General features: G+C 31.1%; 1 protein-coding gene and 1 long non-coding RNA gene across 4 annotated transcripts in view; both read right to left on the bottom strand.

The window, feature by feature from the left end:
* Window positions 1-356: 356 nt before the first annotated feature.
* The window catches only part of LOC143052809 (uncharacterized), a 163,582-nt gene continuing 138,001 nt past the window's right edge, over window positions 357-25,937 (bottom strand). For 2 of the 3 annotated variants that reach the window (XM_076225915.1, XM_076225917.1), the window contains exons 18-19: window positions 1,385-2,698; window positions 357-538 (exon numbers count right to left, since the gene is read on the bottom strand). In XM_076225915.1, the coding sequence (XP_076082030.1) occupies window positions 2,544-2,698 (155 nt within the window). In that variant the 3' untranslated portion in view covers window positions 357-538; window positions 1,385-2,543. The other variant, XM_076225916.1, reaches the window with a different exon arrangement.
* On the bottom strand, window positions 13,017-15,236 carry LOC143051395 (uncharacterized). Its single transcript, XR_012970742.1, has 2 exons — window positions 15,063-15,236; window positions 13,017-13,431 (listed from the first exon to the last, which is right to left on the bottom strand). It is a non-coding gene; the product is annotated as an uncharacterized LOC143051395 (long non-coding RNA).

The raw sequence follows: 25,937 nt of genomic DNA, 5'->3' as shown, positions 1-25,937 counted from the left end.
ATCACTGAACTAGTATATATTTGTTTAGGGGCCAGCTGAAGGACGCCTCCGGTTGCGGGAATTTTTCGCTACATTAAAAACCTGTTGGTGACCTTCTGCTGTTGTTTTTTCTATGGTCGGGTTGTTGTCTCGTTGGCACATTCCCCATTTCCATTCTCAATTTGATGTAAATGTTAAACGAATTACAAATGTGCTATAGACTTTGCTCATGTTGCATACAAACATTGCCCAAACCAAGAAATCAAATATCTACAAAAACACAAGTTTTCCTCAATCTACAAAAATAAAATGCATTCTATGATGCCTATAAAAACAAACAAAAAATAAATATAAAAAACTCATCTTATTTTTTTTCAAAAAAAAATTAATATCAATTACACACATCCATACATGTTCAGGAAACATAATTAAAATCACCATTGAAATATTCAAAAACGATTTCCATATGTTTTTTGTTTGTTTGTTCTTGTATTTTATACGACGTTGCTAGGGTATGCTCCTCGACCATTCAATTCTGTTCTTGAATTTGTTGTGGGGACTAGTACCGAAAAAAGAAAATGGTAGAACAAGATAATTATACGTTATAGCAAATTAATTTACCATTCCAAAATTGTGAAAACAAAACATGGCGAATATAGGTATACTTTATATTGCAATATGTCTTGTGCTGTTGTGTCCATTAGTTCAGAGATATAAAAGTACCATTATGAACGTAACGGTATTCTATTTAAAATCAACAAGTTATCTGTTGAGACATGGTGATATTTTCAATTTCTTTGTTCAATAACATCTTCCCTTGACAAACCTGAAAAATGGCAGTAATTCTTAATACAGTGCACTAATATCTTAAAATGTAGTTTTGCTTTAGATGTCAGTAGATTGTCTCACAAAGAGAAGTTGCGTGGGTACAGTAAAACATGTGTATACCAGACCAACACCATAAACGGTTGCCTCGTTCCCCTTATGCAAATACTATTCAAGAGATCACAATGTTTGTTTTTATTTGTTAATGTAAGCGCATATTATTAAGGAACTTGGTAAATTTTGGCCAGAAGCTCTTTAACTGTTTAGGTTTTCAAAACACCGAAGCTTTCAAATCTTCAGCTTTGAGCGTTTTTTGAACAAGTTAAATGTTTGATCGAGACAAGTATTCCAGGTACATTTTTATTTTACATAGACGCTACCTTCGCTATATAGTGAGTAAATACTAAAAACAAAATGTATATCCCCTACACAATATTTGGTAGACGAAGTTACACATGTAGTGGGGAAAGTTATGTACGAATAACACCTTTTTACGGAATAAACTACCCTTTCCGAAGATAGGTGGCATATAGCGAGTTTAAACCAATAGTAAGCTATTATTACTCTAATAAACTATTACCTTCTCTTGTTCTAAACTGTATCAGTTTACTTCACATCATGCCACCGTATGCTGATGTTGTATCTAGACTATATTCTCAGGTCATACGTACATAAAATGATAATATAATATATTTCATTTATTATTTTTATGATTTTCTTTATAAACATCAGAATAAAACTTCACTTAAACAAAAATGAAATATCTGTGATTCATAAATTGAATATGTAAATAATTATTCAGAAATATAGAATACAAACAATGTAAATAAATGAGGGTTGCAAAAAGTTTTTCTGTATCTTTAATATAGGCTTTAATAAAAAGAAAATATGTCATTGAAGAAATATTTCATACTGTAAGCTAACAGGACATTTAAAAACCAATGTCTAAGAAATATAACGTGTAGGAGTGTTTCAGGAAAACATTTTAATGCTGAAATAACAATTTTAATGAAAAAAATCATCAAAACAGGTGTTTTATACAAAAATATGTTATAGAATATACTATGGATAAAAAATATCATATTGTTAATTTAATTGATTGATTTGTTGTGCGTAAATAAATAAAATTTACTGCAAAATAAAGTAAACACATTTCTTCATCATCAAATCGTTGCATGATAATTATGTTAGTTATGATTTAAAATGTCTTCAACTGCAATTTTCCATGTGACAGTAAATACACTAATTATTTATGTCGATCACTTTTCTCAAAATAAACAAAAAGAATTGAACAAGTTATTCCTACAAACGTGCAACATCTTTAATATACAAATATAAAAAGCTGGTACTGTTAGTATGCTTTAAGATGTTAAGAATATAGTTGGATGATTAAACTGAAAACACAATATAGAATTAAGTGTACGTGTTAAAGTACATATATGTATTTAAACTGTAAATACAAGCGATATCTTGTACTGACAACATGCATAATTAAACCATGAAACAGTTTAAGTATGACTATCAACAATTTAAAATAGTATGTAACGTCATAACTTTGGACATGAACATTCAAATTGATGATATTGATGGGATATGACATAATATTTTTTTCTAAAATCATACTTATCTTTAACATAATTATGATGTATTATAGTAAAAAACTTATATAACATTCCTTGTCTTCCAAATACATTTCAGATGAAAAAAGTATATATATACTAACACACTTAGTTTCGATTTTAAAATATTGTATACACTTCTTTAAAATAAAAATAACACAATGTACCTGGACAATAGTTCACATATCTGTCGCCACACAAACACTGAGCTGTACCATTCACAGGTTCTATATAACAATCACCAAAACCACAGTCATACGAGGTACATTGACTTTCTGTTCAAGTATATGAGTAAAGTGAAATCAATAAGCACATATCAAAACGAAATATTGGACTTTCTCCTTGTGGGCAATAAATTTGAATGTATTATGACATTTAAAGTTAAAACGTTGTCAGATTTTTTAATGTCACTAGTAGATTTTAACCAAATCGCGTCCGCCTTTACTAATTTATTGTTTGCCTTTTACAAAAATGTTTTTTATCTAAAGGCGTGAACGTTTCTAATGTAGATTCAACTGAAATATCGCCGATACGCATTTAATGTATATAGCATGTTTTCTTCATCATTTAATTGTTTTACCTCGATAAAACTATTTTATATTTTAAAAACTGACTAGAATAACATAATTCTACTGGCTCAATGGAAATACATTTCAAGCTTGTTTTTTTTTATCTAAGCTAGACAGGACCAGTTTGCTATTTAGTTATGAGTACGTAGTTGTATGATTATACTCATCAATGTTTGCAAACAAGTGGTAAATAAATAAATATGACAGACCTCTTATCATAAATAACTTTATCTTAAATGCCCATGTTCATAGTAAACGTATGTTGTTTCGGGACTATAACGTTGCCTTGAAAATAACTAAATATGTACCTTGACAATGTGTGCCGGTCCATAGTCCTATACAGTCACAAATAAGTGCATAACCCATTGCCACACATTTACCACCATTGAAACATTGACAGTTATCAGCTTAAATAAAACAATATGACCGTGAAATGCTATAGAAGTCCTTTTTCATTTTCTTCGAAGTTCGGTATTAACTATTGTTTTACTTTGTGATATCCGAAAAAAAACATCCAAATATATCAATTGACAGACCTATAGGATTGACATTTGCTATCATAAAATAAAAGGAAATCAATTCAACATTTTGGGCATCTACAAATTGTGTACTATTATTTGTCTGTTGTTTTTTTTTTCATTTTGAGCCATGTCGTTGTCAGTTTATTTTCGATCTATGATTTTGACTGTCCCTCTTGCATCTTTCGCTGTCTCTATTGAACATTGATTGTTGATAAAACCACAAGCTTATGTCATTTTTAAAAAAAAGTATACAGAACGTATACAGAAAATTCATAACAAACTTTATTTCTATCTGCCAATTGATATTTTATCGTATGTTTTTCTTTGTTGTGATGTTATGCTATTGTTTCAGAAAAAGGGAGAAGGTTTGGATCCATTAAAACGTTTAATCCCGCTGCAAATGTTTGCACCTGTCCTAAGTCAGGAATCTGATGTACAGTAGTTGTCGTTTGTTTATGTAATATATACGTGTTTCTCGTTTCTCGTTTTGTTAATATAGATTAGACCGTTGGTTTTCCCGTTTGAATTGTTTTACACTAGTAATTTTGGGGCCCTTTATAGCTTGTTGTTCGGTGTGAGCTAAGGCTCCGTGTTGAAGGCCGTACTTTAACCTATAATGGTTTACTTTTTAAATTGTTATTTGTATGGAGAGTTGTCTCATTGGCACTCACACCACATCTTCCTATATCTATTTATTGAAATTTTAATCTGCTATTTCAACATGTTGAAATTCGAGTGGATTTTCAAACACAGACTGACATATAATTGCGATTGTTTTGCTACATGATGAAAACTTAGATGAAATTTCAGTCGTGGTTGAATGGCGCTAATCTTCGAAAATCCTCAAAAATGTCATGAAAGGAAAAGCTCGATCGAGAATATCGTATTAACTAGACAATTGATACATCTAATTCACAAAATTTTCAAATATTGCCGAAGATCGATTATGATTTCTGATATAGTGTATAGTCATTTTATAGAAAGCAGTTTTGTCGAGTATTTAGCATACCCTGCAATATAGCGTTGTTTTCGAGGACACTTATGCTATAGATGTATTAACATGAGACGAATAGTATTAATACCTGTCAGCGTTCGGTGCATTCTATAAAAACCAGGTTTAATCCATAATTTTCTACATTAGAAAATGACTGTTCCAACAACAATGCTATTTGTTATTCATTGTATTGACCTTCTATATTTGCCATTTGATTGGAAATGTTCCGTTCTGAACTTTTCAACATGTTTATTGTTTGTTACTTGCCAAACATGTGTGTTGTATGTGTTTTCAAGTACTATTGTCAATTTAAATGTTATCCTGTTGACTAACAGAATATATATTTGTAAATACCAAAACAAGGATGTCGTACGCAAGATATTCATGCTTTATATTTTGTCATAACAACAAACCATATTACTTATTTGTTATTCTGCTGATTGAAAATATAATTCAAGAATATATGATTCCTAACATAATACTTGAGAGTTCACTAACTCCTGATACTACATACGATGACATGTGTCAAGTACATCTGACTGTAATGATGTAACTAATGTTCCGGTACTACATTTAGCGTTATATTTTGAAAGGTCAGTAACTCCTGGTACTACTTACGATGACATGTGTCAAGTACAGCTGGCTGCAGTGATTTAATTAATGTTCCGTTGCTACATCTAGCACTGCTTCCTATATTATTTATTGATGATCGTTCATTTAACCATGACCAGAATGCAAAAATACTGCAGTCACAGTTAAGTGGATTTCCCGAGAGATCCCTTAAAATACAAATAAACTGTCAAGTATATCTAGTTTAGGTACTAATAAACCTCAAAGTCAGGAATATGTTCATGATTTTTATATCAAAATGTGAAAATCTGTAAATCTCAAAATATTAGAATATTAACAGTTATGTGTAAAATCACATAGAGTACGCAGAAAACATCACCATTATGTCAATAGATAGAAAAAAGTAAATGATAAAAATTAAAGAAAAAGAGAAGATAGCTTTAATGATAGGCTTAGACATATTTAAAGAAACTATGGGTTCCCATGTGTATTATCCTCCAATACGATATTAAAGAAAATGTCCCGTAGACTCTTTCTAAATAGTATTTTTTTGGTTTTACGTTCACAAAACACATAAGGTTGTAACAAACAAAATAGTTTACTTTCAAAATGGCAAAACCAAATTGATAATTATAACTTTATTTGTTCACTTAAATAGAAAGTATTATCAGTAAGGTTTTCGTTAAAATTTATGAACCTTTTTTAAAAATCTTTGTAAATTAACAATCCAGGATGGCGGACGACACTGATACTACCTTACAAGTTGTATTCGTAAGTATGTTAGAATATGCATACATATACATGTCAGAAATTTGTGATGAGTTAAGTTGTAGCGAGTGACATATACAGTCGTCAAACGTTGGAGCGGGACAGAACTGTTCGCCACTGCATATTAATGGTAAGTTGACAAGCTAAAATTTTCACGTTTGTCATTAATTTATCCATATATGGCAACACTGCGAAATGAATAAAGATATGAGGCAAACCATATAGTTCAGGGAGCGTCTTTGACCATCAATAATCAAACAATGTTGTTTAAAACATATACTAACGATCGTTGCAGATATCAACATTTACAATTGTTACAGCTTCAACACTTGCAAATAATTTACCAAACATGCATTTTATATATGGCGAATTAACTGAACTAAAACATATACATCCAACACTATTTTTCTAGTAGATTATTTTTTCCTTTTTTAACTAATATTTACAGGGTAATTCGATCTTACTCTTTATGATATAAATCACGATAAGAGAGTTTTCCTCACATATATCATTACTAACTATTGTCTGCCCTATAATGTACTTTAACTGTTTTACCCTATAACTTATTTTAAATTTCTAGGAAAGAACTGTTATAGAACCGGTTAATTACATAGTACATTTACAATTCCAAACGGAGGTTATAACAGATCCCACTGGTAATTTATTGATCGAAAACTAATTATCAATATGACAATCAAACATCCATGAATTTATACGATGATGGTTTGAGAAATAAAGCAATCTAAAACCAGCAGAATAAACACACTAATAAGATAACCAAAGTAGCAATCCATAATAGCAACACATACTTGATCACCTGACAATGATATTTTAAAACTTAATATCAAATCATGTACACACGACTGCAGATGTCTTCTAGTTATATATATATATATATAGTTGCACTGTTTATATGTTTTCTACATTCGTAAAGTAATTATAAACTTACAACAAAGTCAAAGATGTTAAGTTTTCAAAAGCGTGTTCTTCGATATCACTGATATTGTTTCCATGTAAATATCTGTAATGTTAATGATATATATTTCATCTAACATATAAAAAAACCACTGTCACAACTTAATTAGTATCAATATTTTATTGATATGCAAAACGTAAAAGAACTAATTATTGTGTGTTGAACGATTATTAAGTATGGCACCCTTTTTTAAAGAAAACATTCTAGATTAAAAAGAAAAAGGTTTAAAGAAGATCACATCTTTTGTAGATACGAATTTATTTTGCTGTTATCGGTAACCTTACACAAAGTGTACAAATGTTTTAACTGAACCTTCTTGTTTTAATTTGTTTTTGATTGGTATACATTTTGATTATTTATATGTTCAAAACAAATGTAAAAGAAGGGATATGAAATAAATTACAATAAATTTCAACTGAACATAGTAACTCAAGGGCAACACATATATACCAGCATATATACAAGTAAGCGACAAGTAGCGTTTACGTTTCAAACAAAGTTTTAGTCTATTGCAGTTGAGCATAAAATTAATTGAATTTAACTAACTATCGGTACTTCACATAATCATCATTCTTAACGATGTTAAGCCAGGACCTTTACAAATATTACTTTTATACGTTAATTGAAATCCCACTAAAATATAAAAATACTCACAAAATTTGAAGACTTTGAAGATTCATAAAGGTGAATGCTTTGATTGTTGATAATGCATTGTTTTGCAGCTCTCTTAAAAGATGTTAAGATAAATTTAAGTTTAAGTGTTTAAGTCTATTCCGATAACTTTTGTGGATACAATAATATACAGAAAACGATAGTAAAAAAGGCGAACATGTAAAAAACAATGTCAATTGCAAGGGGTTGGGGTGAGAATGGAATATATTCGGCCACACATACATTCTCGAAAACAACTTCGATTGAACTGTTAATATTTAGATGTCAGATAAATGTTCACTAGGCAACAACCAACCAACATAAACATTATAATCAGCATCATTGAATATAAAGCTAAATATGTATTATATATATATAGATCACATTATATAACAAGCATTAAATTGAAAGATAAAGAAAATAAAACAAACGACAAGTTATACTCAAAGAAAAAAAACCCAGAAAATTAACAAGACTATGAAGACCCATAAACACACATACATTCTTGAAAACAACTTCGATTTAACTATTAATATTTAGATGTCTGATAAATATTCACGAGGCAACAACCAACCAACATAACCATTATCATCAACATCATTGAAAAGAAAGTTTAATATGCATTATATATATATATAGATCACACTATATAACAGGCATTAAATATAAAGATAAAGAAAAGAAAATAAAACAAACAACAAGTTATACTCAAAGAAAAAAACTCAGAAAATGTGGGTGTTAAAACTCAGTGACTCATATAAGAATAATAATATAATCTAGCAGAGAAGACTTGGAATATGTTGCTGACTAGCGATTCACGAATGTGCTCTACTCCTGAATCCGTCTTTGAGCTCAAATTTTAAATCAACACATTATTGATATTGTCTGTTTTTAAAAATAAAACATAATAAATACATTACGACTTACAGCTGATATAAGTTGGTCAAGTTGATAAACGTATTACTTTCTAATGACCGTATCTTGTTGTTATACAGATATCTAAAAAGAGAAAACAAACGTGCTTTGTTAAAACAAAATACACACACAGTCAAATACAATGATAACAATCGGATAAACAGTTTATCATTGTTATGGTCTTTTAATCTAGTGGAAAGAAGATAAGAAGATACATACATACGTAAACAATTTCATGACCTGCCATCGGACGTAGATGAGTGCTTCAACATGATACTCGTATCCTGCTATTCTATCATATATTACAAAATAATATTGACGTAAATTCACATACACGTATGACATAGACAATTTAGTTTGAATCCACTTTCTAACATCTATAGAAGCTACCAACTATCACTAGTATCGTCTACAATATTTTACACTGGTTAAAATCAGATCAAGGTCAATCATATTATGAATGCTTATATCGATATCTTCTTTCACGTACCCATATTGATCTCCTTTACACATGCGTTAATTGAAATATTTATAAGAATATAGTTACTCACAAATACTGAAGACTAGGAAGACCCATAAAAGTGAATGGTTCTATTGTAGATATTTCATTGTTGGCTATTTGTCTGAAAAGATAAGATTATATTACATGTATAAGTTGGGTGATTTCTTTAAACAAACATAAAAAACTTAGAATTATATTGATTTATGCATATTATGTTACAAAAAATCAATTTAAAATGGTACCTAACACTACAGCGAGATAACTCTGTAAAATCAACAGAACGTTTTACGGACGTTGTGTTGTTAAGGGAATATTAAGCATCTCAATGATCAAAATGAGTGATTGTCAAACTGCTATATAACCGGTGTAATTTTTCTGACTTAACGGTTGGTTCAAATTTTTTGATTTTTTTGTATTTTTGTAAAAGGGTCAAAGTAAATACTGTGTCAAAATTTTATGAAAATCAAACGAGCCAAATTAATTTTAGTGAAAGTGTAGGATACCGCCTTAAGTAATTGTATAGATTATGATGACAACATGGACATCAGTCGTAGACGTCACACATTGGACACAGCTAATTAATTGTATTTATAGGGCATATATTTGATGTACTTGTTAAAGATTATTACGAATGAAATACAAAGTGGAATAAACGTCAAGTATCTTGCAATGAAAAAAGTATATCTGAAGGTAAAGATACATATTGTACCAGATTGAACCAGATGTTGTCAATTTAGGACCTTTACCATTTGTTTACAAAGATTGATATAATGCGTTAATTGCAATCTGGTTAAAGTATAAAGGTACTCACAAACAAACACAACATTACTTGGAATTAGTTTGTTTGGTGAATATCACGTTTTAAAAGTATTCATCTTAGTAATTCTAAAAAGTTTCTGAATAAAAATATGAATGGTAGAATCAGCTCAGTTATATGTAGAGAATATGTATCAATATATTTCTGTCGTTGTTATGCATGTTAAAGATTGATAAGAATAACAGAGGTTGTGAGATATATGTCAACAATAATACAGCGTTCTCACTTTTTTTATTAAGGGTAGGAACGACCGTTAAAGGAGCATGTATTACATTAAAATTAATAACATTCGGATAAATGTTCACGAGACAACAACCAACTAACTAACGATAATCTTCAGCATCAATGTAAATAAAGTAAAACATTAATTTAACATATACATTGAAGTTCATTCTACTTAATAATTGTTAAATAATAGGAAGAAGATAAAACAAACAACAAGTTACACTGAAAGAAAACCGGAAAATGGGTGTTTAGGAAATATTAAAAAGACAGTCTCTGTCTCTGACTTATTGCTACATATAACATGTATACGAACAAGGCGGCGATATCAATTCAATTCAATTCAATTCAATTCTTTATTACTTTGAGCAAATGATGCTCATCAGTACCAATATAATATATATGCAAATACAATATATCATAAATAAATACATGAAACATGCATAACTGATAAATGAATACATCCGAGAAGAATAATAATCTATATTAAGTATTGGTTATAACATGTCTGTTCTACGTTTAAATGCATGGAAAAGAAATTTACAAAGGTTACATATGTCTTTTACATTTTTCTGTGCTCAACAACTGTAAAAGCTTAAATGACGATGGACGCTTATAATAATATGGCTTAATATACTGTCTCCTAATTGCATTATAACAATCACATTGTAAAATGAAATGAAACTCGTCTTCTATTGTATTTAAAGTACAGAGAGTGCATTTTCTTTCAGATCTATTAACACCGTGATATCGTCCTGTTTCAACAAATAAGTTATGTGAAGACAATCTTATTCTCGTTAGATACACTCTAAAATTCACATGTTTAGTAAGGTAAAAATGTAAACGAACATTATTTACACAATAGTTATATAAAAAACACTTTGGCGAGCCATCCAATAATTGATTCAAATGTTGATTAGCTTGATCAAGGATTTGTATAGTAAGAAGGATTGGAATCTCGCGGTTTATCGTAATCTCTTCCGCGGCGAGACTTCGGTACTCGCCACTATTACTACTACTACTACTCGTCACTTACGATATCGGAACGTGATTTTTTGTACACATGCATCGAGTTGTGTTCTTATTTTTGTCACGTATAGACAATGTTGTAATGGTTAAGGACTTTATTCATTCTTAAAGGTAATAATTATTGATTTTCACTCAAGTTTCAATTGACGAAAAAGCATAATTTAACTGTTTTATTTGATGGACATTGTAATGCAATGTGAATAAGTAACGGCAGTTGACAATGTGTTTGTATGTTAACTTCTGTAATTTTTTATTTTCAGTCAATTGTCAAAGAAATTTAAAAAAATCTTATTCTTGTAAATTATGTCATTATAGTTATATGCGAATTTGCATCTTCGGAAACTCTTTCAATCTCGGGAAACAGGTGCAAAACATTTTTTTGTGGCAAATAAGAACTGACAACACATTTCAGGACGAATTACTGCATTGCGTTTTATATACATAGTGGCTAGTCATTATCATAAGTTTGGAACAAGTACCAGGCGCGGATCCAGAGGGGGGGGGTTCCGGGGGTTGGAACCCCCCTTTTTTTGGACGATCAATGCATTTGAATGAGGACATGTAATTGGGTTAGGAACCACCCCTTTTTAAAATGTCTGGATCCGCCCCTGAGTACTGTTAAAGAGGGAGCCCACTGGTAAACCTTTTAAAATGCCTCTGCATGTTACTGTAGCACTAGCAGGTTTCAACCACTCATAAACATATATAGGCATAAAAGAAACGTTAGCAAGTGTGTTATAGATTATCAATGCAAGCAAAATTTTTTAATTGTACTAATAACATTACATCTTTAAATGCACTTTTGTTTCTTATCAGAGCACTTTCATCAATTTGTGTGCATGAATTAATTTGATAGGGCAATTTTATAGTGTCAGCTCTCTGTCATACATGTCATACATGTATAACGGCCTCTCAAGTAGTCATTCATGGAATTTTTCCTGGTTATGTATTATTCACGTATAATACAGAAATTAACTTGAAAAGAGCGACTTGTCATATATCAAAGAAGACTATCTTTTTCTGATTGTACATTGGTACACTTTCATATGAGGTACGCAACAGCACTTTACATCAAGTATTAAAACAAAAGTAATACTTTTCTGTTTTAGTTGTAACTTTCATGCTTGGTAGATCTAAACTGTAGTGTATATAGATATTTATCAATAAATGTCTTTGTAAACATAACTAAAATGTTTCTTGTCTAACAGAAGATACTTTTTGTACAATTTTGCCTTGTATTGACTTTATAGCGCACAGTTACTAATATGCATGTACAACACTGACTTTTGTCTATCAAGGAAAGATTGAATAATTGCTTACCGGTACTTCAACATCATTTGAACTTTGGTGAACTGAGCTGTCTCATTCGATTGACAATCATACCACATCTCTTTACTCTTAGGTCTTAACTTCAAATTTGGTATAAAAACTATTTTTACAATAAATGTCTTTGTTAAGATGTACATCATGTACATGATAACTATAAAATGGTTATTGTCTAACAGAAGATACTTTTTGTACAATTTTGCCTTGTACATGTATTGATTTTATAGCTCATAATTACGAATATACTGTATAATACATGTAAAACAATTTTTGTCTATCAAGATAAGAAATAACAATAGATTGAATAATTGCTTACATCAACATCATTTGTTTCTTTGGTGAACTGAGCGGTCTCATTCCATTGGCAATCATACCACATCCCGCATCTCTTAACTCTTATGTCTTAACTTCAAATTTGGTAAAAAAACATTTTTTTGTGCATGTATTATGTATGGGGTGTTGGTTTCATGTGATAATATTTATCGACCTGCTATGCTGCATGGGTTTTGTTGATGGTGATTGACATACATTCATTGATTCAATCATTGTACATGTAGACTACTAGTTTTTAAAATCTTCATTTGATATTGAATGGATAGTTGTCTCATTTCAATCATATCCCATGTCTCCTTGCTTATTTTACTACACATACATGTATATCGTCAATATACACTCAACACCAAGCAGATTTGAAGTATTATATGAATCTGGCATGTAATGGAATTTAAAAGAAGATGTTCAATGATTTATTTTTATATTAAAATATAGAAATAATCCAATTTAACCCGGGTATCACATGATCATCTATCAAGTCACTATCAAAGTTCCCTACACACAAAGCGTAGCTTTCAAGTTTAGGTAGAAGAGATTAAATGTTAATGATCCAATGAAACATTGTTGGTATATCCTCCATAAATGATATTCAGAGGAACGTTCTGGTCAAACGTGGCATTCAGTTGTTCACTAGTATTTCTATTTCTATTTGAAGGCATGCCATATACATCATGTATATATGTTAGTCCACATGATTAGTGCATGAATGGCCAACTGCTGTTTGCACACAACTGCTTAGACTTTTTTGGGGACTTGAATCCTTGTGCCTAGACTTTTCTTCTTAACATTCACCAGTTTGAGCATTTTGGAAAATACTGAAAAAAAGGTGTAATATAGTCACATGTGGCAATAATAATACAATATCATATGGCTTAAACAATTCCAATATCAAATATGTCCTTAACAATAGCAATACTACCTCAAGATCTCTGCTCGAACAATTATATTTGCAAAATTTATGTTAGATTTCTATGGGTTTATGCAAATTCAGGAATAATTTATATTTGTAGCAATGTTTCTATTGTTTTAAAATATTGTAGGATCAAAAGATGTCGCAAACAAACAAAAAATCAAAAATAACAATAAAAGGAATAAATGTTAGATATTTTGGATAACAGAATATCCTTTATATATATTATATATATATATATAAAACTCTAACTGGACTTGACTGAAGTACATATAGTTTAGAGCAGTTCGGTCTAGAAAAGATAAAGCTCAGGTACATTTGTAATGCACAGGTTTAAAAAAATTATGACGTCTTCCTATTTTAATTATTTGCTTTGACACCGTTGCAGGAAAAAATCTTGCAAGGTTTTTTTGATTTTTGCTTTGACACCGTTGCAGGAAAACATCTTTCATTGTTGGATTTGAAGTTGTTGCAGGAAAACATTATTTAGCCTAGCAAAATGCCATAATTAACAGGCATAATAATTAATTGGACTTAAATTTGTAATGCATTTGATATGTGGTATAAACAGATAGAGAAGAAGGGAGTCCATAATAATAACATGCATAATAAAAGGGGGCAGTGATTTATAATGAAGACCAAAACAGCACTACCCATACATCATTAAAGGCATTAAAGTAGATGAACTGTGTTGGTGTATCATTATTTTGATGTCAGTAAAAATGTACATTCATTTGTACATAATGTACGTTCACAATACCATGATGCTGTTAAACACTGGGCTGAACATTTGAAAATATTACCATCCATGCATTGTCACTTTCCACATCGGCAAAGGCAAATCTATGGAGTTTTCTATGGAACATGGCTAGTTAAAATTGATGTAAAACTATTTCAAAACACATGGTTTAACGATTTCATTTCGGTATATTAAAACAGGAAGGAAGTATCAGATTATTATGACAACTGGATCCCTCCCAATTTAGGCCTGGTAAATTGCGATTCATCTGAGAACCACATTGATGTTTAAAGACAAAAAAGTATCACAATTCCCTTATTTAGCGGTTTGAGCTTTCTTCAATTCACTTTAGCACCAATGTTTTACGTTTGTAAACATGTTTGAACATTAATCTAGGCCAATTGAAGAACTTTATTAATTTTTCCCAAGCCACCCCCATTTTCGCTCCAGAACGCCATTTTTGTTGTAATCAACTCAAAGAAACGTAAAAAAATAGGAAAACTAATGCATCAATCACTACGAAATTTACTCAATACACGAAGAAATCATATATCTATCAGAAAATATAAATTTTATCACTCATCTCTATTTTTTGAGGAAGGAGTATAAAAATAGAAAATGATGATAGGACCGCCCAATAGGCGGGATAGGGTGAGGTCACTTCGGTCAATATGCAAATTAATTCTATGGAGCCGTGTATTCTTACTGCGATCGTAAAAGTTATTAATTACACCAGAACCCTTTTAAACTTCTTATTTCAAGCATAAAATTTGATAGATATGGATTGTAATACTTACATATCGGGTGTCAATTTGTTTAGGTGATGCAAATGTCCGCCATTAATCAAGGCACATTGAGCATTTTCCAGATGCATCACGGGTAATCTCACAAAATCTCGCGCCGCAGAAGATATTATACTACAGTCTATGCAAAAGCCCACGAGATTCCAATCCTTCTTACTATACAAATCCTTGGCTTGATCAAATATTCTAGTTTTGACAAAATACTTAAGAGTGTCATTTACAACTAAATTATCTTGGTTAACTTTTTCAATATTAGGAGCTTTATGAAAGCCCCATATCTCACTGCCATAGCATAAAATACTACTTATATATGTATCAAACAAATTAAGGTATGTGAAAACATTCAAATATAAGGATGACACTTTTGATTTCAAGGCAAATACAGCCTTCCTGCCTTGCTCAGCTAATTGATTTTGAGTTTTTAAAAATTTTCCGTTATAATTCAACAGAATACCTTAATAACAAAATTCATCAATGTCAATAACACTACCATCAAAATACCACTTTTCTTCAACCTTCACATTACCACCATTTCTAAATACCATTATTTTTGTTTTAGCATTGTTCACAGTTAAACCCCATTTTTGAGTATACAATACAAGTGTGTCTAACATATCTTGTAAACCTTTTACAGAATCGGAAAATAATATCATATCATCGGCGTACATAAGCAAAAATAGAGACAATTCCTGTACTTCATACAGAACATTACCGTTATTTAAAAATTCCATTTCAAAATCGTTGACGTACAATGAAAAAAGGATTGGAGAGAGTACTTCCCCTTGCATTAAGCCAACTGTACTCGTGAACTGCTCTGAATAAAAACCATCAATTCGTACACATGATTTCACATTTGAATACATTGATTTTAGTATTGATAAAAGTTTCCCTGTTATACCAACTTTTGACAATTTCAACCATAAATTCAGTCTACATATCGTATCAAACGCCTGTTTGTAGTCTACAAAACAGCAATACAAACGATTCTTACTAGAGAGTGTTTTTTGAATGACAGTTAATAAACTAAACATCGCATCAACTGTACTGCTGCCCGGCCGAAATCCAAACTGTGCATTAGTTATAATGTCATAGGTATCGGACCAAAGTAATAATCTCTTATTAATAATGGACGTGAACAATTTGGCTAAATTACCAACCAAACTTATGCCGCGATAGTTTACAGGATCAGACGGATCGCCCTTTTTAAAAACTGGAACAAGTATCGCAACTGTCCATGCTGTCGGAAAGTAACCAGAAGACAATACCCTGTTGAACATTTCCTCTAAGAACGGAATCAACACATCCTTATATTCAATTAACATTTCGTTCAGAATCCCGTCAATTCCATGACTTTTCCCACGTTTCAATTTGGAAATACATTTCAAAATTTCGTCCTGCGTGATAACACGGTCAAATTCTTCGTATGTAGTGTCTTGTATACTCTGTGTGTCATTGACTATTGGAGTGTTACTTGATAACTCTTTAAAATGTTCAAAAAATGACGAAAGGGGGACTTCTGTATCATTAGCGCGCTTCTTTTGGAACATTCTATAAAACTTTTTAGGGTCGCTTTTACGTAGATGCTCCAGCATGTCACCTTCTTGACGTTTATACTGACGTTTTAACGTATTTTCGAACACTTTGTATTGTCTCTTCGTAGAGATTAGTCTCTGATAATTTTCTGCTATTTTGTTCTTATTAAACATATTTAAAGCACTTAGATAAACATGGCGAAGCCTTCTACACTCACAATTGAACCATGGCTTATCAGTAGTTTTACATACACATTTTCGGCTAGTACGTTGAGCTCGAGAGTCAATTGATTTATTACTGGAAATTCTAAAAGTGGAGAAACAATATCCGTTAACTGAGTAGTAAAAGTTTCAATATAATTGTCACTACCATCTTGTGATTTTTTAGCATCACAAAAAACTATTTGGCTGAGTAACCCACTATTCAAAATTAAGGATTCGTAACACTGTTCTTTTAAGTCATCGTTCCACCGAAAACTGTCAAATGTACTTGAAGATACATTACGGTTTTGTTGTTCATGTGCATTGTAGACGTATGTGAAGAGGAGCATGATCACTGAACGAAGTAAAGTTACTAACTATAAACTGTTCAACAATGTGAAAATAGTCAAACGGTACTATCAGGTAATCAACGACACTCATACCACGCGAACCACAAAAAGTAAAATCGTTTGCCGTTCCATCTTTGTGTCGACCATTCACAATTCGAAGTCCAGTACTTCTACACAAATTTAACAGTTTTGTTCCGCACTCATTAGTACCTTGATCAGGGTTCCTTCGGACAGGTAGATTATTGTCACTCATATAGTTAAAATTGTGATTGAAATCGTCAAAAATTGATCCATACAAACTATCATGTTTAATAAAATCATTACCTATTGCAGTTCTAGCATTCATATCACCTAATAAAAATACCTTAGAAGACTCAGTTGAATATTTTTCAACACAATTAATCAGTTCATAAAATATATCACATTCATACATTTTATAATAATTTGAGCTAACTGGTGGTAAATAGACACAACCAACAAAATAATCTTGACCACAAATTGTCACATCTTTTGATACTTGTAACCATATAATTGTATCATGGAGAACTTTAACAACTTTAATAAAGTTAGTAAAACAATTTTTAATCATGAGGAAAATACCTCCTCCCTGTTGATATTTACTTTTTAATTAAGGAACGGCTTTACATGAATAACCATCTATAACATTATCATATGCATTATCAATCCAACACTCAGATAAAATAATTACATCATAAGAACAAATATAATTTAAAAAGTTAGGCTCAGACAGTTTGTCGTGTAGACCCCCATTAATGTTCCAATACAAAAATGACAACGATGAAATACTTCTCGATGTTTCCTAATCAGATTCAGTATGCATTTTGGCTAATATTTCAAACCGGGACCCATTTTGAGAACTAGAACTAGCTTTCGGACTACTAATCTTGGAAGGAATTCTGGACTTGGTTGCCATCTTCTTGGTCCCTGAATATCCTGGAGCTGACTGAGCACCTGTTGTCGAATTATCTGACTTGTGAGTGTTTTTTGTAGACCTACTCGATTTTATATGACTGTTTATGCGTATGGTTTGGTTTATTTGTTCATCTGTATTCACAATTAAATTCCCTTCTATATAAAATTTATCCCTTGTAAGAAATACTGATTTTCCTTCAAGTTTTGCTTTTTTATACATTGGAATCAAAGTTTGACGTTTTTCATGCATAGACTTTGGAAAATGTTCTGAGATTGAAATGTTTGTATCCTTTAGCTTAGGAGAATGTTTTCGCACTTTGTCCCTCTGTTGACGTATCATAAATTTAGCAACAATCGGTCGTGACTTGGTAGTTTGAGTGTTATCAGAATTTGTTTTACCAACACCTTTTTTTCCCATCCTATAAGCAGCAGAAATTTCCACTGGTTCAGAAATAGACAAACTTGTTGAACAAATATTTTTAATAATATCAACACATTCTTCACCTTTCCCTCCTCAACACCAAAAAACAGTAAATTGTCCCTTAAATTTTAACAACGAAGGGTTTCAAGTTGGTCTGAAATTTCCTTGTTTATGGATCTAAGCTCGACCATTTCAACATCGGATTTATTTTTCTCAAAACTATGAGAAATAAATTGCTGACTTCCCTCCATGTCACCCACACGCCGAACGAGACAGTCGACATCAGATTTCATTTGCGACAATTTGGAGTCAGTGCTATTCACAGAAGATTTATATCATCTACCGAGTTCATTTTTGTGCCTAGGTCGTCTACCTTTTTTTATAAGTTCGGCCATCCACGGTGGCGGGCTTGAATATGAATAAGACGACGGAGGAGGGGGGAACATGTTTATACCAGGTGATGTAGACTGCTAAAATTGATAATGGTGAGGTTGCTGTGATACCACACTGAATGGGTTAGGGATTTGCGAAGGTAATGTTGCTGAAAAATTACACGACCCAGAACTTGAACTTGTTGTTTGGGACATACTCAAAATGGCGGATGAATCCAACGCACCTTTGGAACTTTTACTTTGTACTCGTTTCCTTTTTGCTGGTGGTTTAGTTGGTTTAGTTGGTCTAGTTTTTTGTTCCATCCGTACTCAGAATAACAAAACACTAAAAAGTTCATAAGTGATACTCATATTTCCATCACTTGTAAGTCAACATAACCCAAAATACTCGGGCAGACCAACAACACGTCCATACAGTCCAGGGGACGCAACTCGACATATAAAAGAGGGGCTTCGTAACATGTCTGCTGACTAGGAAAACTCGTGTGCGCTCCACCTCTGAATTCGACCTTGGACACACATTATAGACTAACTAATCATAGATATTGGTTTGTTCATTTTTATTTTGAAAGTATCTTTTTTGAAATTAAGATATGTATATAATGAGAAAACAAATGTGCTTTCCTCAAGCAAAATACATTCAGTTAAAAACAATACCAGATTCGGAACAAAGTTTACCGATGATTAGGCCTTTTTAATTTCGTAAAAAAGACGAATCGATGTTTCAAACTAACTGTTTTAATTTATTGATCATACAGTGGGCGCACGTTAACACAGCGTGCACACATTACTATGAACATTATAGAATTATAGTGCTTTAGTATCAATCATTTCCTCTTTTTAAAAACAAAAGGTATTTATTGATATTTAAACGTGATAGTTCAAAATGAAATTAAGGGGTTATGATATATGATTAAAATGAAGTTGGATAAGACCTTCAATGAAGTTTCGGCTTTTCCAATGTTCAAATATTAAAATTAAAATGTGGAAGATTGAATGCGTCCTGGGCGAAACATGCGACTGCCTTATCCTGAGGTGTGTTGAGCTCTTCAAACTCAACTAAACATAATCGTCAAACAAACAGATATACACGATGTTTCAATTGAAACGTAAATTACAGTTTTTTCAGTACTCATTTGTCAATTTCGAACCCTTTAACATCAACTACAATCGAATATATAACTTAAAACGTTAGACAGAGGACGTTTTCTGCACACATATTTTTGTTGAAAAGGTTTGCAAACAATTTGCGTACTCATTTGAAATATACATATATGCCACTTTACTGTTATTAAAGCGTTTATTAACCTCAATATATGTAAATATTGTTGTGTGTTTTTTTTTTTAAAACAAACATGAATACATTGCTTCTTAACACGACAAACTAGCGGTAACTCGTAGAATCATAAGATGTCGTGATCAATAAGTTGTGTACTATAGAAAATTACGACCAAAACCCGACTCATATGTAACTCTTATCTAGAGAATAAAGAAAGCTATATTATGTACAGATCTTCAAATAGTAAACAAACGTCATATATTAATAAAGGCAATCATTTCCTCTAATGGAAGTGATTTATATAAAGAATAAACATTTGATTTAGATATTTTTTTTATATAATTTTAAATCTTGTGTTGTTGTTTAAAGATTCTCACTTTCTTCACAAACGAACTATGTTGATTAAAAATTTTTGAAGATGAGTGTCAATTTTATTCAAATAATTTATTTGCAGACAATCTGTGCTTTCTAACTATCAGTAGACAAGGCAGCCGATTTAACTCCAACAGGCTCAACTTAAGCACAAATTTACTGGTGTTCACGAAATTCCGTGTATGACAAGTAACATGTGATATAAGGTATACTTTAATTAGACATCAATCAAACGACACATAACAAAACATTTATCCAAATGCAACATTCAGTCTTATATCATTTGTTTTCTATGTTGTGATGTTATGCTATTGTGTAAGACAAAGGGAGAAGGTTTGGGTCCATTAAAACGTTTAATCCCGCTGCAAATGTTTGCACCTGTCCTAAGTCAGAAATCTGATGTATAGAAGTTGTCGTTTGTTTATGTAATTTATACGTGTTTCTCGTTTCTCATTTTTTTGTTTTTAATAGATTAGACCGTTGGTTTTCCCGTTTGAATGGTTTTACACTAGTAATTTTGGAGACCTTTATAGCTTGTTGTTCGGTGTGAGGAAGGCTCCGTGTTGTAGGTCGTACATTGACCTATAATGGTTTTCCTTTTTTCAAATTGTTATTTGGATGGAGAGCTGTCTCATTGACACTCAAACCACATCTTCCTATATCTATTATAATATAAACGGATGTATAGGTAACATGACTATAAAAGTTGGTTTTACATGTTTAACCATCAAGTATAAGTTGACAACCACTTAACATTATGTATGTTTGAAAAATGTCAATATGTCTATATCTCTCTCTATGCAATCACACATTTAAAGAAATAAGGGTTAATAAAAGCAGTATTTAAAAAAAAAAACACACATACACTTCTATATGTGTCAATAAATGTCAATGCATGTGTATAACGACACTGTAGATTTTCGTATTGAATAAAGAAAGTTGCCGGTCCGGTAAATGAATAAATTGGTCATGCAAACGTACATCCCTATAACAAAATGCATGCTATGAACATTATGACAACAAAAAGCAACAGTCGTTTATCGATGTTGGAATCGTCTAGTAGAAAGACAAATAAAAAGTAATACACACACTGAAAGAATCGCTTTAACTATACACGTACAGGAAATATGCTATTCGACTTGATAAGTGGCTACTGCTTTAAAAAAGCTACCTGCATCACCAATGAAAATGTGTTCACATTAAAGAATATTATAACGCGTTTTAAAGTACATTGATGACCTATAACATTGAGTTTGAAACGACATAGCGACATGTATAGACGACACTGATATACACCGGTACAAATGGTATGTATTTCAATGTTGACCTCTGTTCAAATCAAACCATAAACTATTGAACGATTGAATCCATTACCATCGGAAAATATCTTTTCAAAAAATGTTCAAACTCAAAACGTTAAGTTTTTTCAATAGTATATATAAGTGATATATTATAAAGATTAATGAAAATTATATTCGCATGTGTGGTTATATTCCAGACCATATGAGCGTTTGGTCATGACCAAATGAGTATATATTCATATGGTCCGACCGTACGCGTATGGTCGGGGTAATTAACAGGTTTACTTTCAATAAATAACTCTTCATATAACCATTTTAGTTGTCACGTCATTTAAAAGACACTGCAAAGGTCATTTTATTATATAGATATATTAAGAATTAATAATAACAAGATTACAACTTTAAACAAATAAGCAGTTTCTCACTGTTAATTTCATCACTAGACAAAACTATAGTGAACACATTTTATTTTTTATATTTTCATTACCGATATGTTATAACGAATGAATGGCCAAATGTCGACTTGAGAAGATAACCTCCAAAAATATCTTAATGATCTGACACACAAGAGTCAACTGTTTCAAAGATAAAGAGTTTAACAATTTGTTTCCATTTGAAACTTTATATAATTAGCATTAGCAGTGCAATATTTAGAATTAAGTTACTTGTTTTAAAAAAAATAAAGGATGTCACCGACAAGAACACTAGTTTATTTTTAAAGACATCTGGTAATACGATGTAATTCAGTCATGACACACTAGATTTTTTTTTAAAAACACCGTAGACATATTGGAGTGACCCAGGACCCAATAAAAGCTATGGTACAGTGTGGAAGTCATTATGACCCTATGCATACATGCAAGAATAAAATTATCCATAAAAACTAGTTTTTACCTCAATATTTAACGTTTATGTAGACTCTGAATTGTAAGTAATACATTTGCATGTAGCCATCATTGTTTTTTATTAAGTTTTCTTATGCATATTATTTAAAAAAAAATACCTTTATTGTCTAAATACTCATATGGTCCGGCCCGTTAATAGCCAAACGAGTATATACTTATATGGTCCGACCATACGCGAACGGTCGGACCATATGAGTATATGCATGTTATCATGATCATACGCGTATGGTAAAAAATACTCATATGGTCCGGAACAGTTATATGACAGTCAGTTTTAACTCGAACATGCTGATTCCTTGCAATACCTCTATTTGAATCATGTTTACAATAATAACATTGCTTGTTTGTTTTGTTTTAATTTGAATTTAAAAGGTTTATCACGATTCATCATGCATCAACAATTTGTTATGAATAATATGTTACCACCAAATCAATCAAGATCAATAGAAATAGAGCAGACGACAACCAAACGATAATCAAAGTTATATAAAGCATATTCATTTTTATGTTTTTGTGTTGGATAAAAGGTCAAGACATTTAAAGGTTGAATGTTAATTTGACTAAAAAAATTATGAGATAAACATCATTATGTTACAAACAAACGAAATTATAACTAAAATACATCTAGAGGTTAATATATAGTCATCCACGGCAGAAAGGTGTCTGTCAAACTTTTAAACGTCCCGATTCTTACAATAACTGTTGTTATGTTGATTGGCATTTATAAAAAAGAAAAACACTGTCTTTTGTTCCGAATAAAGCAATAATGCGAGATTATAAAACTTAAACAAATAATAATATATCGACTTACATATACTCCAATTGTCTCATGATATTAAACATATTACTTTCTAATGACTTTTTCGTGTTTCGTGTCATTTGTAAATGTCTAACAAGTGAAAACAGACTTGCTTTGTTTAATCAATATAAACGCAGTAAAAAGTAAGTTTACCTACGTTCAAATCGTTATTACTAGTGAAAAAGGACAAACTTACACTAACATAGACACAGACACAGATTGATGAATGTTTTTGAAATACAAAAGAACAGAGGAAAGATAATGGAATACGCGTCTCATGTTATATTAAATCACTCACAATATAATACACATATTCATGATTGTTTAGAAGTATAAACTATTTGTACAGACGTTATTTATAATCTTAGTAACATGTCATGGTATTGTTTTATTTTTTCTTCGTATATTTATTCTGTTTTTAGTATTATCCGTTTGGCGTGACTCTATACTTATAACGATTATGTCAGTGTGATATGGTCATTTGCTGTATTCTTTTCATCATGTCTTCTTATGTGCGTTATCTATATGCCATTTCGTTTTTAGTTGCTGACCCATTTGTGTTTTTATATAGGACTAAGATTATAACACAATATCGACTGTTGTTCCCCACACTTTTATGACATTTACCTATTATATATATATATTGTTTTGTGCAATGTACTGAGATTTACTGCAACTATCATAATTTTACAACAATACAACAATTTTACACATGAAACAATGCTTGGGGCAAGTCAGATATTTTATTTGATTGAAATGTTTGCACTACTTATTTTGTCATTTGATAAAGGACTTTTGAATTTTCCTGCAGTATTTTAGTTATTTAAAAGTAAAGTGATAAAATAATTTGAAAAAAAATATGTTGATATTAACTTGATCATGCTGACCCTCGCGATACCATGTTTTCTATCTATTTTAGAATAATACATTAAGCAGAATCAAATATTAACACGTTGGCTTTTTTTTTGTCTTTCTTTTCTTATGATAAGATAAATCTCAATTTCTGGTGCACAAATTTCTAACAACACATTTTGAAAGCAAATCTAGTTACTGTTTCGAAGTATGATTAATGACAACTGTTATATGCTACCTGGAACTGATCATACATAAACATAACTGACAACATAACTGAAAAAGGCTTATCAAAGAGTAAATCAAGCTTGAAGTGAGCCTGCTATTCTTATTCATATTTCGCCTTCGGTCTCAAGTAATGAATTAGCTTAACTTCTCTATGAAGGGTGGAGCTTACATGTAATATCTCTGTTTAAAGAAACAAACTATAACCACCAGACCATAGCTGGCCAGTGACCTTGACCCTAGTATATAAGCACCTGTTCCATAATAACTTGTCATTATTTTTCTAGAGGGTGTGAAGTGAACACTTCACTTGAATTCTTTTTAGTTATTTTAGTTTTATCTAAGATTTAGGGGAAAGTTACTAAAGTTACATTTAACTTGTCTACGATATACGACAAGTTCTAATGTTATTTTGTTAATTAGAAATAATAATTCCTCAATTGTCTACGATGTATGACAAGTGTTGATGGAAATTAATTTAAAAATGTCTTGTCTACGATGTATGACAAGTGTCGATGGAAATTAATTAAAATTTTTATTGTCTACGATGTATGACAATTTTATATATTCATTAAGTTTTTGCCTTAGTACGATGTACAGCACATTTGTTACTTAATTCATACTCCTGTTTGTTAAACAGGTAGATATTTAAAAGTATTTCTATTCACCTGAAGGTCGTGAGTACTCTTCAGAATTTACACGTGTTTAACCTGCACAGGTACACATTATTTTATTACAATGGCTGAATTTGATTATGCAAATGTATGCATTATAATTGCCTGAATCTACTTCATGTTATTTTTGGTTAATAATAGTCTCTTTGACAATCGTACCACATCTCTTTTTCATATGGTTTTATATAATCTTAGTGTTATGGAAGAAATAATGTGTCGTTGAAAATTCTTCTGCACTTGTTTTGTCTAACCAAACCTACGAATAATTGAAATAAGATAACAAACTGAATATTTAATATATATACTTACATGTAATACAGTTGCTCACAGTCTGCAAATGTGGTTTCAGGAATTTCAATAATCAAATTGGAGCTGATGAAGCTGTAATGAACCGGAAATCGACAGTTAAAGAATCTTTTAGACAATAAAGTAATGTATGTTTTTTCATAAGATTTGTTCAAGAAAAAAAAACTTAGGATTTAAAACATCCCAAAACAATGTTTCCAGAAGAAATAGAATCAGTGTAACCGACTACATTTCATCAAAGTTATTATACCACGAATATTCAAATTTGCAGAACCTTTATTTTAATGATGGGCATGATACTATATGCATACGTTAAACAGCATGACC

The sequence above is a fragment of the Mytilus galloprovincialis genome, chromosome 11, assembly GCF_965363235.1.
Source record: "Mytilus galloprovincialis chromosome 11, xbMytGall1.hap1.1, whole genome shotgun sequence".
NCBI lineage: Eukaryota > Metazoa > Mollusca > Bivalvia > Mytilida > Mytilidae > Mytilus > Mytilus galloprovincialis.
This window is presented reverse-complemented; position numbering and strand designations above follow the sequence as displayed.